This window comes from Balaenoptera musculus, chromosome 8, assembly GCF_009873245.2.
Source record: "Balaenoptera musculus isolate JJ_BM4_2016_0621 chromosome 8, mBalMus1.pri.v3, whole genome shotgun sequence".
Lineage (NCBI taxonomy): Eukaryota > Metazoa > Chordata > Mammalia > Artiodactyla > Balaenopteridae > Balaenoptera > Balaenoptera musculus.
In genome coordinates this window covers 52,544,101-52,556,966 of record NC_045792.1, presented here as the reverse complement: position 1 = coordinate 52,556,966, position 12,866 = coordinate 52,544,101, and the positions used below count along the sequence as shown (strand labels likewise).

General features: G+C 47.8%; 1 protein-coding gene across 5 annotated transcripts in view; it reads right to left on the bottom strand.

The window, feature by feature from the left end:
- Positions 1-12,866, bottom strand: part of TENM4 (teneurin transmembrane protein 4) — a 749,934-nt gene that overhangs the window by 67,705 nt on the left and 669,363 nt on the right. For all 5 annotated transcript variants that reach the window (XR_005020977.1, XM_036861484.1, XM_036861485.1 and 2 more), the window contains 3 exons: positions 10,397-10,516; positions 5,143-5,404; positions 2,311-2,578 (listed from right to left, as the gene is read on the bottom strand). Coding sequence is in view for 4 of the 5 variants with exons in the window: in XM_036861484.1 (XP_036717379.1) it covers positions 2,311-2,578; positions 5,143-5,404; positions 10,397-10,516 (650 nt within the window). In the remaining variant the exon portion in view is untranslated. The remainder of the gene's footprint in view (positions 1-2,310; positions 2,579-5,142; positions 5,405-10,396; positions 10,517-12,866) is intronic.

Below are 12,866 nucleotides of genomic sequence, written 5' to 3'. Positions count from 1 at the left end.
AGCCACTGGAAATTATGGTTATGAAGACCACAGGGTGACATGGAAAAGTGCTTATGGGGTAATGCTGAGTTGAAAGGACTGGTTATATACGGTATTAAATCTCTGTTAAAAAAAAAACTATACATGAAAAAAGAAAATAAAGTTTAATGTTAACAAGTAGTTGTATTTGTTTATAGAAATATGTTCGACTTTATTTCTAGTTTTTGGTCCACTTACCACATTTTTATTAATGAACATGGTAATACTTTAATAAAGAAAAAAATTAAAAATCATTTATAATGAATACATGGAAAAGGAGCTCAGTTAGGGAACTCTGAAAGCTAGAAGGTGCTTTGAGGTCTCAAAACTTGAAAATCCCTGGTTTTGCTTTTGTTTCATAAATCCAGGCCTCCTGGGTCACTGGGAGGCAGGCTAACCATGGCAGGCTCCCTGAGTCTGGGTTTGTGAAAATCCCAGTAACTGCCCTATGGAAAGGAACTGGCAGAGACAAGAATGCCGTTTCTTCCAAGTATCTTTCTGTGCAGATGCTATTTTCCACTGGGCAATGCTCTATCACATGATCAAGACAGGAATTAACAATTGGGCAGCCCCTTCAAGTTTCCTTTAGGTGCCCTGAGAGATTGCTGGCCTGCTATGGCAGGAGCGAATGCACTGGAAGATGTCCCTGTGACCTCTTCCCTATGACCTTGAGTCCCTTAAGCAGCCACCTGGCCTCCTACTGGTCCCCTGTCATCTCAGGAAAGCAAACCTCAGCCCTTGACATCTCTGTGCAGAGAGACCTTAACTGGCTGGTGGGCACTAAATGTGCTCATTTCATCTAAAGAGGTAGTAAGACTTCATTGATTTTGAAGAGACCATAGAAGTAGTTTGGTTTACAGAAGGGATCGTCAACAGTGACAGATGGCATCTTTGCTCCCAGTGTGCCCTATGGGGTAGGGCAGGATGCAAAACTACAGGGGAGATCTGGGGTAAATCCAGCTCGGTTCCTTCCTTTGTGGCCTTGGGAAGTCACCTCACCTCTCTGGTCCTCAGCTTCCTCATGCAGAATATGAGGACAATTTCTGACTCACAGGGTGGTTGTAAGGATTAACCGAGATACCAATGTACAGGGAGCACATCACCCAGAGCAGATGCTCAACAGACACTCTCTTATTGCCTGCCTTCCCTCCCTCCCTCCCTCCCTCTTTCTCTCTTTCTTTCATTACTTCTCATCTGCTTCCTCACTCTGCCTTTGTCGAATCTAGAAAGGGAATGAAACTGGAGTGAGGTTCAAGTTGAGAGGGATTTCCTGGGCTGTTACTCTAAGTGCTTGGAGGACTAGCCCTGCAGGGGTTAGGACTTCTAACAGTCCAGCTCTGAACCCTTCGTGGAGCCTTGCTGTCACCCGGGAGCTGAGATGAGCACAGCCAGCCCTGGAAGCCCAAGGTCCGAGTGGGGCTGGGACGCCAGGTGAGGCTGTAGTCACCTTCTGCTTCATCTTAGAGAAAAACAGCAATAACATCAACAAAGGGACTCTCTGACTGGCAAGGAGGTAAAGAGGCCAAAAAGCCTTTCTGATGAGGGAAGAATCTTAGCTCCTGCACCTCAATAAGACTGAAGAAACCCAGAAGCTCCAGACTCCCATATTTTGAATGGGTAAGTTCAGGCCCAACAGCTGGGGGGGTGGGCAGGGCTGGGGCAATGTCCACATGGCTCTACCTCTGCGGCACCAGCCTCTTTCAGCCCATCACATACCACCACAGAACTCTTCAAGGGCCTTTTTGGTTTTGTAACCCTCTTTTTTAATGGTCAAGTTTTCCACATGCAGGTCTTTGAGTACTTTCTTTTAGGTCATGGATGGTCACCGAAAGGTCCTGACGGCCAACTAGACCTTAGGTATTTCTAAGAAAGAGAAAGGGAGGGGGCTTCCCTGGTGGCGCAGTGGTTGAGAATCTGCCTGCCAATGCAGGGAACACGGGTTCGAGCCCTGGTCCGGGAAGATCCCACGTGCCGCGGAGCAACTAGGCCCGTGAGCCACAATTACTGAGCCTGCGTGTCTGGAGGCTGTGCTCCGCAACAAGAGAGACCGCGATAGTGAGAGGCCCGTGCACCGCGATGAAGAGTGGTCCCCGCTCGCCACAACTGGAGAAAGCCCTCGCACAGAAACGAAGACCCAACACAGCCAAAAATAAATAAATAAATTAAAAAAAAAAAAAAAGAAAGAAAGAAAGGGAGGAAGAAGAAACAAGGGAGGTAGAAAAAGAGCCCCGTCCTCCCAAGTCTTATTGTCTCTCTGAGGATAGCATTGAGGCCTGCGGCTGGGAGGCTTACCGAAGGCTTCCGAGAGCCCAAACACCTTCTGGTTGTAGACGTCTGTCTTGTCCCAGATGAAATGATAGGACAAGTCTGGAGCTGCAGCAAACCACTTCCTGAAGAGGCGGCCCTCAACCGCCACCACGAGGTGGACCTTCATGAGGTTGAAGGGGATGGTGGGGTGGGTGAGGCTGATCCTCAGGACAGATTTGTAGCCGGGGGTGCGGCTGCTCAGGTAGCTCAGCCTCATCTTGCAGCCAGAGATGGCGATTTCCTCCTGCAAAGCCTAGAGAGACAGATCACAGCAGGTGACGGTCACAGAATCACTGGAGGAGGGAAGGTGGCCACAGCCCCACATACTCTGGGTGTTCAAGAGGCAGAGGAGGATGCAGAGAAGGAGGAGGAGAGAAAGGGAGAGGAGGAGCAGGAACTAGGAGAGTGAGAAGAAGGGAGAGGAGGAAGCGGAGTGTGAAGGGGAGGGGGGGGAAGGAAGAGAAGGGAGGAAGGGGCGTGGGAGGAAAATGAGAGCCAGAAGGCCTGGTTTCCGGGGCAGCTCTTACTCGGTACATCCCTGCCTCCATAAGCCTCGGGTTCCTCCTTTCAGCAGGGATGACGATGATCATCTCATTGCATTAATGAGAGGATAACACGTGTAAAGTATTTATCATACTGTCACCTTTCATTCACTAGCTGTGTCATCCCAGAAAACTCACGGAACCTCTGAATCTCTGTTTCCTCACTGGATTAGTTTGAGGACTGGGTAAGGTCACATACATAAAGTGCCCAGCACATAACGGACACTCAGTAAATGTTACTAATGATGACGGTGCTGCTGGTGCTGGAAGCAGGGGGCACTGGGAAGTTCCCTCTGACCGATGTGGACAGGTGGCTCAGAGAGAAGGCCTGCTTCTCTCTCAAAACTTTCCTAAAGGAAGATCTGTTACAAGTGGCTTTCCTCTTCAGGAAGGTAAACAGAGGCTAGAGATGTGGACCGAACCATTATGCAGGGTTGGGAACACAGGCTGCCAAGGACCTGCAGCTAAGGCCCCCAGCTCATCAGTAGAAAGAGGACAGATGGGCTGCACGGAGTCTGTGTGCTCCAAGGCTGTGCCAGAGGGGCAGAGTGGTGGGAAAGGCAGTGCTTTACCTACTGGTGCAATGGGCTCAGCTCCAAGATGGGAAGTTGAAATTAATGCCAAGATGCCCAGGCACATGGCAAAAGTGGAGAACTTTTATTGGCTTGATGTTCTGGGCTCTGTTTCAAGAAGGGGACGTTAAATCAATTGAGGCTAACGTATCCATCAAAAGGACAATGATTATTTTACCCTTGTGGTCACAGGGGAACTGGGGCTTCACAAAGAAAGCCTCTTCCTCTCAGTCCATGTCATAGATGGGTGTGAACTCCCACCCCAATCTATTCTCCTGAACACACGACATTTTCGGGATTGGGCCTACCCCAAAGTAATCTTCCTAAATTTCAGCTCACAAGTTCTAGGCAAAGCCGGGCTTGAGTGCCATCCAGATGCTGTCATAAATATTTACTCTGCTTAACACACGCTTCAAAATGTACATCTCCCTGTACTTGCAAAGGCTAGCCAATGACAGGACTGGGAAAACCCAAGAGTTTGTTTTCATGTATTTCATGAATCTGATAATAAGCAAGGTTTGTGACCCAGCTGGGCTCGTAGACACCCAGCCCAGGGAGCACTGTAAAGAGAGGGGGACCTTTCACCTCATTTGTTTCAAAGTCCCTGCTCCTGGGAAGATGTCTCGCTGGAGCTGAACCAGTGCTGAGTAACAAATCACCCCTCCCCAGCAAGCTCTGTCTCCACTGACAAGCATTCCATAAGAAAGGTCAGCCTGGTGGTGGAGACAGGAGACAAGCGCTGAATGTCTGAAAAGGAGTGAGGTTTCAACCTGTGGGTGCAATGAGAATTCCGAAATGGTTGTGTTTCCTTCTTGAGGGCTGGCGTCTGAAGCCACTCAACAGGGCGCAGCGGAGAGATGTGCCTGCTTAGCCCAGCAAGAAATACACACACAAACGTGTCTAAACACCCCGCTCCGCCAGCACCGGAGATCATTAACCTGCACGTTGCCAGAGCTCTCATGAGGCCGGCGGGACGGCTGGGGCTTCTCCCCCAGTTTCTGCACTGCCATCCCTCCTCCTCCCCAGGCTTCATTTCTGCCATTAGAAATTGGGCCGGGATGGCAGAAGAAATTCAAGTCCACACAGCTTTGTTAGGCAAAGAATCCATCTTGGTTTTCATCAGATTAAAATGCATTTTTCCAAATTACTTCCTTTTAATGATAATGAAGTAAAGCACTTGCATGTATAGATTTGATCCACAGCACTCATTAACTGGCATGAAGGCAGTGTGTGTAAAATAATCTCAATAGTAATAATGGTTAAAATTCACTGAGCACTTAGTAGGTGCCAGATATCGTGCCAAGTATCTCATACACATTTTCTCATTTAATCTTTAGTACGACGCAAACATTTGGGACCCTCTGCCTCACTCCTCTTGGTGGAAACTATCATCGCTATTTTTAACAGAAGTAAGGAGGGGCGGGGGAAACACTGGAGGTTGGGGAAAGGGGACGTGGAAGTGAACTGGGTGGCAGAGTGGAGAGGGGGTGGGAATTTATTATATGCTGGAGGGTGCCAGGCACTTTACAGGGCTCATGTGTATTAAGTGTGTAAGGGGGTGGTCATCACAGGCTCACAGCACGGGGGCTGGGGTCTGGATGGTGCGCTGATGGGCTCTCTCTTTCCCCTGTCTCTGAGATCCTCCTCCACCTCCCAAATGAAATAAAGGCGTGGAGAAACGCAGTTAAGAAAGCTGGGTATACCTGAATTTCCGGAACGATGGGGCTTTTCTCTGCACAGGAGCTGGCGAAGGACGTCAGTGGGGAAGGAGACAGGACAGGGTTGGGGCGGGCGAAGTTGCTCAGGTCACAGCTGGGAATCTCATTCTCCTCGTGCCGCATGATGATGGTTTCCATGACAAAGAAGCGATCCCAAGGCAGCCAGAGGGTGTGCTCCTGTGTGATGAAGGGGGCCCGCTCGAACCGCAGGATGATGGAGATGCCGCCATTTGTGACCAAGTCAAAGCTGTTTGGGAGGGGAGGGTGAGAAGGAGAGGAGAGGAAGGACGCAGGAGATGAGGAGGAGGAGGAGGAACAGAGGAAGGAGGAGAAAGAGAGGCAGAGAAAGGAGAAAAAATTACACCGAAGGATCTGAGCACTTGTTGAGGGAGACTCTAAAACCTGAAAGACTTGACCGCGGTCACAAACAGTGACAGTGATTCCAGAAAGCATTATTGTTTTGAAAGTGATTCACCGTAGAGAATTTGCCGAAACCAAACAACAACCTGCTTTGGGGAGCCATCTGCTAGGACACGGGACCTCTGATGAGCCTCTGCTCGGGTGCTCCTGGCACTTAGGGCCTCTTAGAGCTGAAGCCCAGTGAAAATTCATCAGAATAAAGCAGAACAAACCCTGCCCTGGTGTTAGAACTCTAAGCCTAGTCCTGGCTCTGCCGTGGGCTACTGTGTGACCTTGGGTAAGTCATTTAGCCCGTCTGATTCTCAAGTTTCTCATCTGTAAAAGGCAAAGGTTCAAATAAATTATTCTGAAGTCATTAAGATTCTATGACTCTACAGCAATTTTATCTCTGATTATGATACTCAACCAGGCCTTTGGAGTTACAAAATAGCAAGGTAGTTTAGAGATGGTCACAGTTAGAATCACCGTAACTTAGAAGTGAAAGAGGAACCAGAAGACTGAGTCCCAACCTCCTCGTTGAGATGAGATCTCCGTGGCTGTGTCCCTGAGAGCTGGTCACCCAGCCTTTCTTCATTGCCCTTTGGGGATGGCCAGAAACTTGCTGGCAGGTCTGTTTTGGGTTCTGGCATCTTAACTCCCATCACCTGCAGACAAACCTGGCAGGGCACTTGCCCATCCAAGCCTTAGCATGGACCTTTTTTTTTTTGAAAATCCAAGGAAACTGAGTTCCCACTTGTACACTCCATGTTTCTGACACTGAGCGTCTGATCTGAGGGTTCAGCAGCTAGGTGGTCAGAGGCCAGATGAGCTCACTTTATAGAAGACGGGAAAGGAGGCCCAGGTGTAAGCCCAGGTATGTCACTAGTCCTGCAGGCTGGGTCTGCTTTGCCAGCTAGAGTGTGTGGTTGCTACTTAAGAACCCATGTTCGATGTGCAACAAGATTAATTCAGACCAGAGTTTTGTGTCCTTCCCCCACCCCATCAAAACAGAAAGTTTAAAATCAAGTAACAGTTGAACCACTAGGTCATCTGACCTAGTCCCCTCTCTGAATCTGATGCTTTAGTTCCTTCTACAGAACCACTATCAAGGGGCTATTTGGTTCCTGTTGGCACATTTCCAGTGATGAGGAGCTTGCTATGTCCGCAGGTGCACTGTCCCATCTTTGGTTAGTTCTGACTGTTAGCAGACTTTTTTGGGGGGGCGGGAATTGAGCCTGGGTCCCTCTCCTAATAGCTCCTTAGCCACTGGGACGTGTTCTACCTGCTGGGGTGACTTCAAACTAGTCTTCCTCTGCCTTTGACAGTCCTTTAGGACTTGCAAACAGTGATCCTGTCCACCTGCCACCTCCTGGTGATGTCTCTTTGGATGAAGTCCTTTAGCTATTACTTTTAGGATGCATTTTCAAGGCCTGTCCTCATCTTGCTTTTTTGGATGGAGGGCTTCTGCTAACTCCTTACCCACTCAGAATTCCAGTCCCCTCCCCTGGGATCCCACTGCACCATGTGCACTTCTCCTAACAGCCCACATCACATTGCACTGGAATCCTACATTCACTCTCAGGCCTGGGGACACTGATTCCTCTCAGCCTTTCCAGAACTTAGCCCAGAGCTTGATGGTTATAGTTTATGGAATGAACTCATGAGTGATGTTGTCAATTTCTTCTGAATTGACTGTATATTAAACACCCTAAGTTCTTTCTTCCTTTGGCTATTACCGTAAGTCAACCTGACATTTACCTGTGCAGTTGGTCTTAGAGACCCCACTGCAGGACCTCACCTTCATCTCTGATGAACACACCTGGTGGGATTGGCGTCATTGCTCTAGCTTGCTCCTCCCTCCTCTAGAAGCTGCAGGGATTTTGCACTGAACTAGTGTCAAATCTTGCTCGTGGTAGATGGCGCCCTCCTATCTGGGTCCCCAAGCTCCAAAGCCTGACTCGTCTGTCCTTTGCAGATGCTTTTCATCTGTTTTGCCTGCTCTTCACTTGGCCCCTTCTAGGCCCACATAACCTTCGAGTAGAGGAAGTTGGGTACCATCATTCTTCAATACATAATAATAGAGAAACACCAGGGAAGGTGTTTATTTCAACTAAGAGTTCAGGTTTTGGCTTTCCAGGAGAATATCCAGGGTTTGGGGAAAATACCCAGGGAACAGAACTGAACAGCATCTGTACTTTGACAGAACACTTAACTGTCAAACAGAAGTTTGGCCTGACTTACAAGCTCCCTTCGTGAGAGGATGAGCGTGGGGAGGGAGTGAAGACAAACATGAAAAGACATATTCTCAAGGCCTTGAGCCAGTTGGGGGCAGCTGGCCTAGCCAACAGCAGGGTGTGATTGGCTCTAGCCAAGAGCCAGGCCTGCTCATCTGGAGGGAAACCTTGCTGTGGACATGGGCGTGACACTGACCTCAAAGGGAAGGCCTGCTTCTCAGATGAAGCCCCAACAGTGAGGGCCAGTCCGAGCACTGCCACTTAGTCCACAGGTGAGTTCCGTCACCTGTCTGAGCCTCAATCTCCTCACGTGAGATGAAGGTGACGATCATCATCACTTGGCAGGGTTATTAATGAGACAGATGAGATAATGGATGAGGAAAGCACTGGGCTCCACTCCCTGGGCTTCGTGCTCTGTATAATCCCATCTTTCAATTCAATGAACCTGAACTGCTTCTCTTGTCTGCTATTCTTTAAACATTTTTCTTCATGATTTCTATTTTCCATCTTTTTAAAGATCTCTTTGGCTAACTTCCCTGCCACTGTTTTCTGTTTGTGAGCTCTTGTTAAGACTTGAGGTCTGGTATTTCAGCATGGGGCCGGGGTGGGAGATCTGGACAAAGGCAAGTGTCACGGTGCCTGCCGGGAAAGTGAGGAATACAAAGATGAATTAGACCTGGTCCCTGGACTTGCATGTACTGTTATCTCCGGGTGATATCTCTGGCCTTACAGTTTCTCCTCGGGTATGAGAAATAGGAAAGAAGGTGAGTCAGGGACAAGGGGGAGGGAAATAGGCAAGATGCTACCCATTCACATATAACAAACAGGGCTCTTCAGACACTTATTAGAGAATAAGTAATGACTTTCCCATACATTATGCAGTGTCTAAGATGGGAAGAAAATTTAAGCCCCCTAATGCATTGGTAAGAACTGTTCTGAAACTCAAGCTTTAGGCTGTAGCAGCTCTGGCTACTCTGGTGTAATTTAGCTGGCCAGTACAGGAAATATGGCTAATACTTACCGCCCAGGATGTCCATCCTCTCAGGAGGTAGTAGAGATCGCAAGGGCAGCACAACAGGAGGAATCAAAGCCTGGAGGTGCTAATTGGGCGTTCCCCAAGGGCCACCAAATTTACTGGACTCTGGTGTGTTTTATGGACTCACCCTAACCAAGCACAGTGGGCAGAGGACGGACTACTCTCCATCTCACATGAATGATGGACAAATTTTATGGCCAAAAAAAAAAAGAGCGGTCCCCATGGCTCCTTTTTGATGACTGTTTCACAGCAGGTAATAATGTAGTCAGGATACTTGTTGCCTGTGATGCTCACATCTTCTATTTCCATAAAGCAGGCAGCCCTGAGCTGGAAGGTGGTAAAGACACCATGAGGAAGGAGACTTCTCCCTGCTGTAGCGCAAGTCTGCGCTGAGGTGCTTCTGGGGATCGGTGGCCTGGCCCAGACAGATGATCCCTGGGGACTGGCCACCAACCTCTTCCATTCATAGGGAGGGGGAGGAGGGAAGAGAGGGCTCCCCATGCCCAGCTTGCCAACCCCGTCTAAGAGGCACATATGTCTACAAACAGATGAGCCCCTACTTCATTATCACCTCGGCCAGGACATGTTCACATCTGAGATTGGATTAAAGAGGTGCTGAAATCAATCAGGCTGGAGCACAATTTCCAACACAGAGTGAAAATCAACCTTATGGGCCCACACTTAGCCAGATGGAGTACCACCACCTGATTTTATTAAAAATAGAGGACTTGTCACCACTGACAGCCTAAATATTCCACTTTCCTCCTTCCCCTCCTCTTCTCTCGAAAAGAGTCTCATGGCTTGCATTGTAATCATCACCTTTTTAAGTTGTAATTTTAATAAATTGCGAATATTTATTGTATACTTACTACGTGCTAGACCCTGGAGATACAGCAATGAATCAGAGTGGGGCAGGGAACTAAGATTTATTAAACACCTACTATGTGCATGGTGCTTCTCCATTCATCATAGAATCAAATCCTTACCACCACCATGTAAGATAAATAGTATTAGGACCATTTAACAGGTGAAGAAGCTGAGGCCAAGAGAGGTAAGGAGATTTGTCTAAGAACACATAGCCAACAAATGGGGGAGCTAGAGTGATTAAAGAAACTTGACTTCATTCAGGCTGATGAACTGAAGGTTCTCACAGGGATCTGAAGGTCAGAGTTCTGTAATCACTCAGTGGCTTCCATAGACCTGGGTGGTTGCAGATGGAAACCACACAGCAGGAATGCTGAGACTTCCGGAGCTGTGTGGTCTATGGAAAATGGTCCACGTGACAGTATTTTATATCATAAGCCATGCAACAGAACAATATGTATAAGGTACCGCATGCTTACTCTGAGAAACAAATAAGAAGAAGCTGCTTAATTTAGAGCCAAAGGGATTTAGGCCAGAGTCAGCTACAAGGTCACACAGCTAGCACATTGCAGGGCTGGGCACGTGGATTCAGGTCCTCTGACTCCAAGTCCTATCCTTTTCGCACGCTGTCATTCCAGCAGCAGCTATGTGGCAAGACCACGAGAGCAGGGCCTTCAACAACCCTGGTCCCCAAAAGGCCTCTTACCTGCCATCTTGCCTGCTGATCGTGTATCCAAAGAGAGGGTTATTGACGAAACTGATGTTCACACCAACCAGCGGGGTCCCATCTGATGTCATTACTTGACCACGAATGACACATGCATGCCTGGGGGTAGAAAAGAGAGAATAACATGACCTACCTTTCACGTTAGAACCCTGGCTGGCAGGTCAGAAGACTGAGGCAGGTCACGCAGACATATCTTGGCACCCAGGGGCTCATGGTATCCACTCAAGATGAGCACTACCTTTTTTTTTTATTGCCTCAGTGTAAGTCATCAAAGCATCCTCTAAAGAATTATTACTGAAAAAGGTTTTCAGATATCTCACTTAGAGGGTTATTTTCTATGGATACCGTACTATGCTGTAAGGAGAAAAAGCTGATGGGGTGGGGCGGTGCTATACAGTGTAGTTATGCATGTGAATTTGGAGTCACGTGACTTGGGTTCAAAACCTACCTCTGTCACAGCTCTTCTTTTTTTAAAATGTTTATTTATTTATTTTCTTATTAGTCATCCATTTTATACACATCAGTGTATACATGTCAATCCCAATCTCCCAATTCATCACACCACCACCTCCACCCCTCCACCACCTTCCCCCCTTGGTGTCCATACATTTGTTCTCTACATCTGTGTCTCAATTTCTGCTCTGCAAACCAGTTCATCTGTACCATTTTCTAGGTTCCACATATATGCGTTAATACACGATATTTGTTTTTCTCTTTCTGACTTACTTCACTCTGTATGACAGTCTCTAGATGCATCCATGTCTCTACAAATGACCCAATTTCGTTCCTTTTTATGGCTGAGTAATATTCCATTGTATATATGTACCACATCTTCTTTATCCATTCGTCTGTCAATGGGCATTTAGGTTGCTTCCATGACCTGGCTATTGTAAATAGTGGAGTCACATGACTTGGGTTCAAAACCTAGCTCTGTCACAGCTCTTTGAGTCTCTGGTTTTTCATCCTCGTGCACAGTAAGCTCCATAAATGGCAGTGATCTTTATTGTCACTAAGAGTCTCACTGGAAGCAGACATTCAAGAAAGTGAACAGGATAGAGGGCACTTCCTCTCACCTGGCATTGGAGACAGGAGAAGGGCAGATGCTGGTGTCCCCTTGGAGTGGTTTCTAGAACTTGGCACCTCTCCCAACATCCCCCCTCCCATTCTCCCTCTATATTCCAGGCAACAAGGCATCTCCTTTTCCCAAACTTGCCAGGCAGATGTGGTTCAAAGCCTCTGTGTCTGTGCAATGTTCTTCCATCTGCCTCAGATATCATTCCTGTACCCCTCTCCCAACATTCTCATCCTTGAAGACCCAACTTCCAATGACGCCTCTTCCCTGAAGCCTTTCTTGATGCCCCTAATTAGAACTAGTCACTGTCTCTTCCAAAACCTGGCACAAACCCCTTGATACCCTACCACACTGTACATGTTTCTCCACTCCACTAGATCACCAGCTCTTTGAGGCCAGGGTCAAGGTCTATTTCCTTTTTTCTCTCTAGAGTGCCCGGGAGTGCCTAACAAGTACCAGGTGATTGTTTAAAAAAGCAAAAACAAAAACAAAAACAACAACAACAAAAAAGCAAAAAACAGTAGGTTGAGTAAATAAGTGGGACAATTAGAGATCATCTAGAATGATGTTTTTTCAAATATTTCAGAAAACAGAATCTTTTTGGCAGATGATATTTTATAAGGATCCCCAAGTGGAAAACCAATAAAAACAAGATCTGCTCCAGATGAAGTAGGGGTGGGACCCGCTTTCCCCTTGGGGTGGTTCTGAAAGCAACTCTGTAGAGTCTTAGTTTCTGGAGAAGCCAGAGGAAAGCCAGCTGGAAAATCACAGAGTTAGTGGAAGAAGACGAAACTGGGTCCACAGACGTCACGTTATTTGCTCCACGCCACACACAGGGAGGCAGGGGCAGAGCCAGGCCTTGAGTCCAGGCCTCACACTCGGGGTCCAACTCTAGACCAGTCTGTACACCACTGGCAATGGGCGGAAGTGAAGATGCTCACTGGTGTCACTGTCCTAAGGGATCAGGGCGCTGGGGAGACAGCCCTCGTGGACAAGACAAATCTGAGGCAAAGACGCAAGGCGCTGTTGTCCAGACAACTTTTTTCCATTCACCTCAGTTCGGAAGGCTTTTTTCTGGCCTGGGGATGAGCTACTGATGAGGCCTGTGGGCATTCATAAAAAAAGATCTCAAACTCAGCCTCTGCTTTATTAGGTACCTACATCTCTACCCTTTCTACGGAGGAAAGTGATAAGCTTTTCTCTGTTTGATGAGAAAAGCAATTAACACCAGGCTTGTAAGCAGCTGGGCTCGCCCGGTGTCAGTTTGTCCTTTCTGAAGGCGAGAACAACTACCCACAATGCATCGAGCTCCTCACCCCGCCTCCCCTCACCACACACAATCTGGTTAATGTTAATACAGTCAGTGGTTTTCTTCCG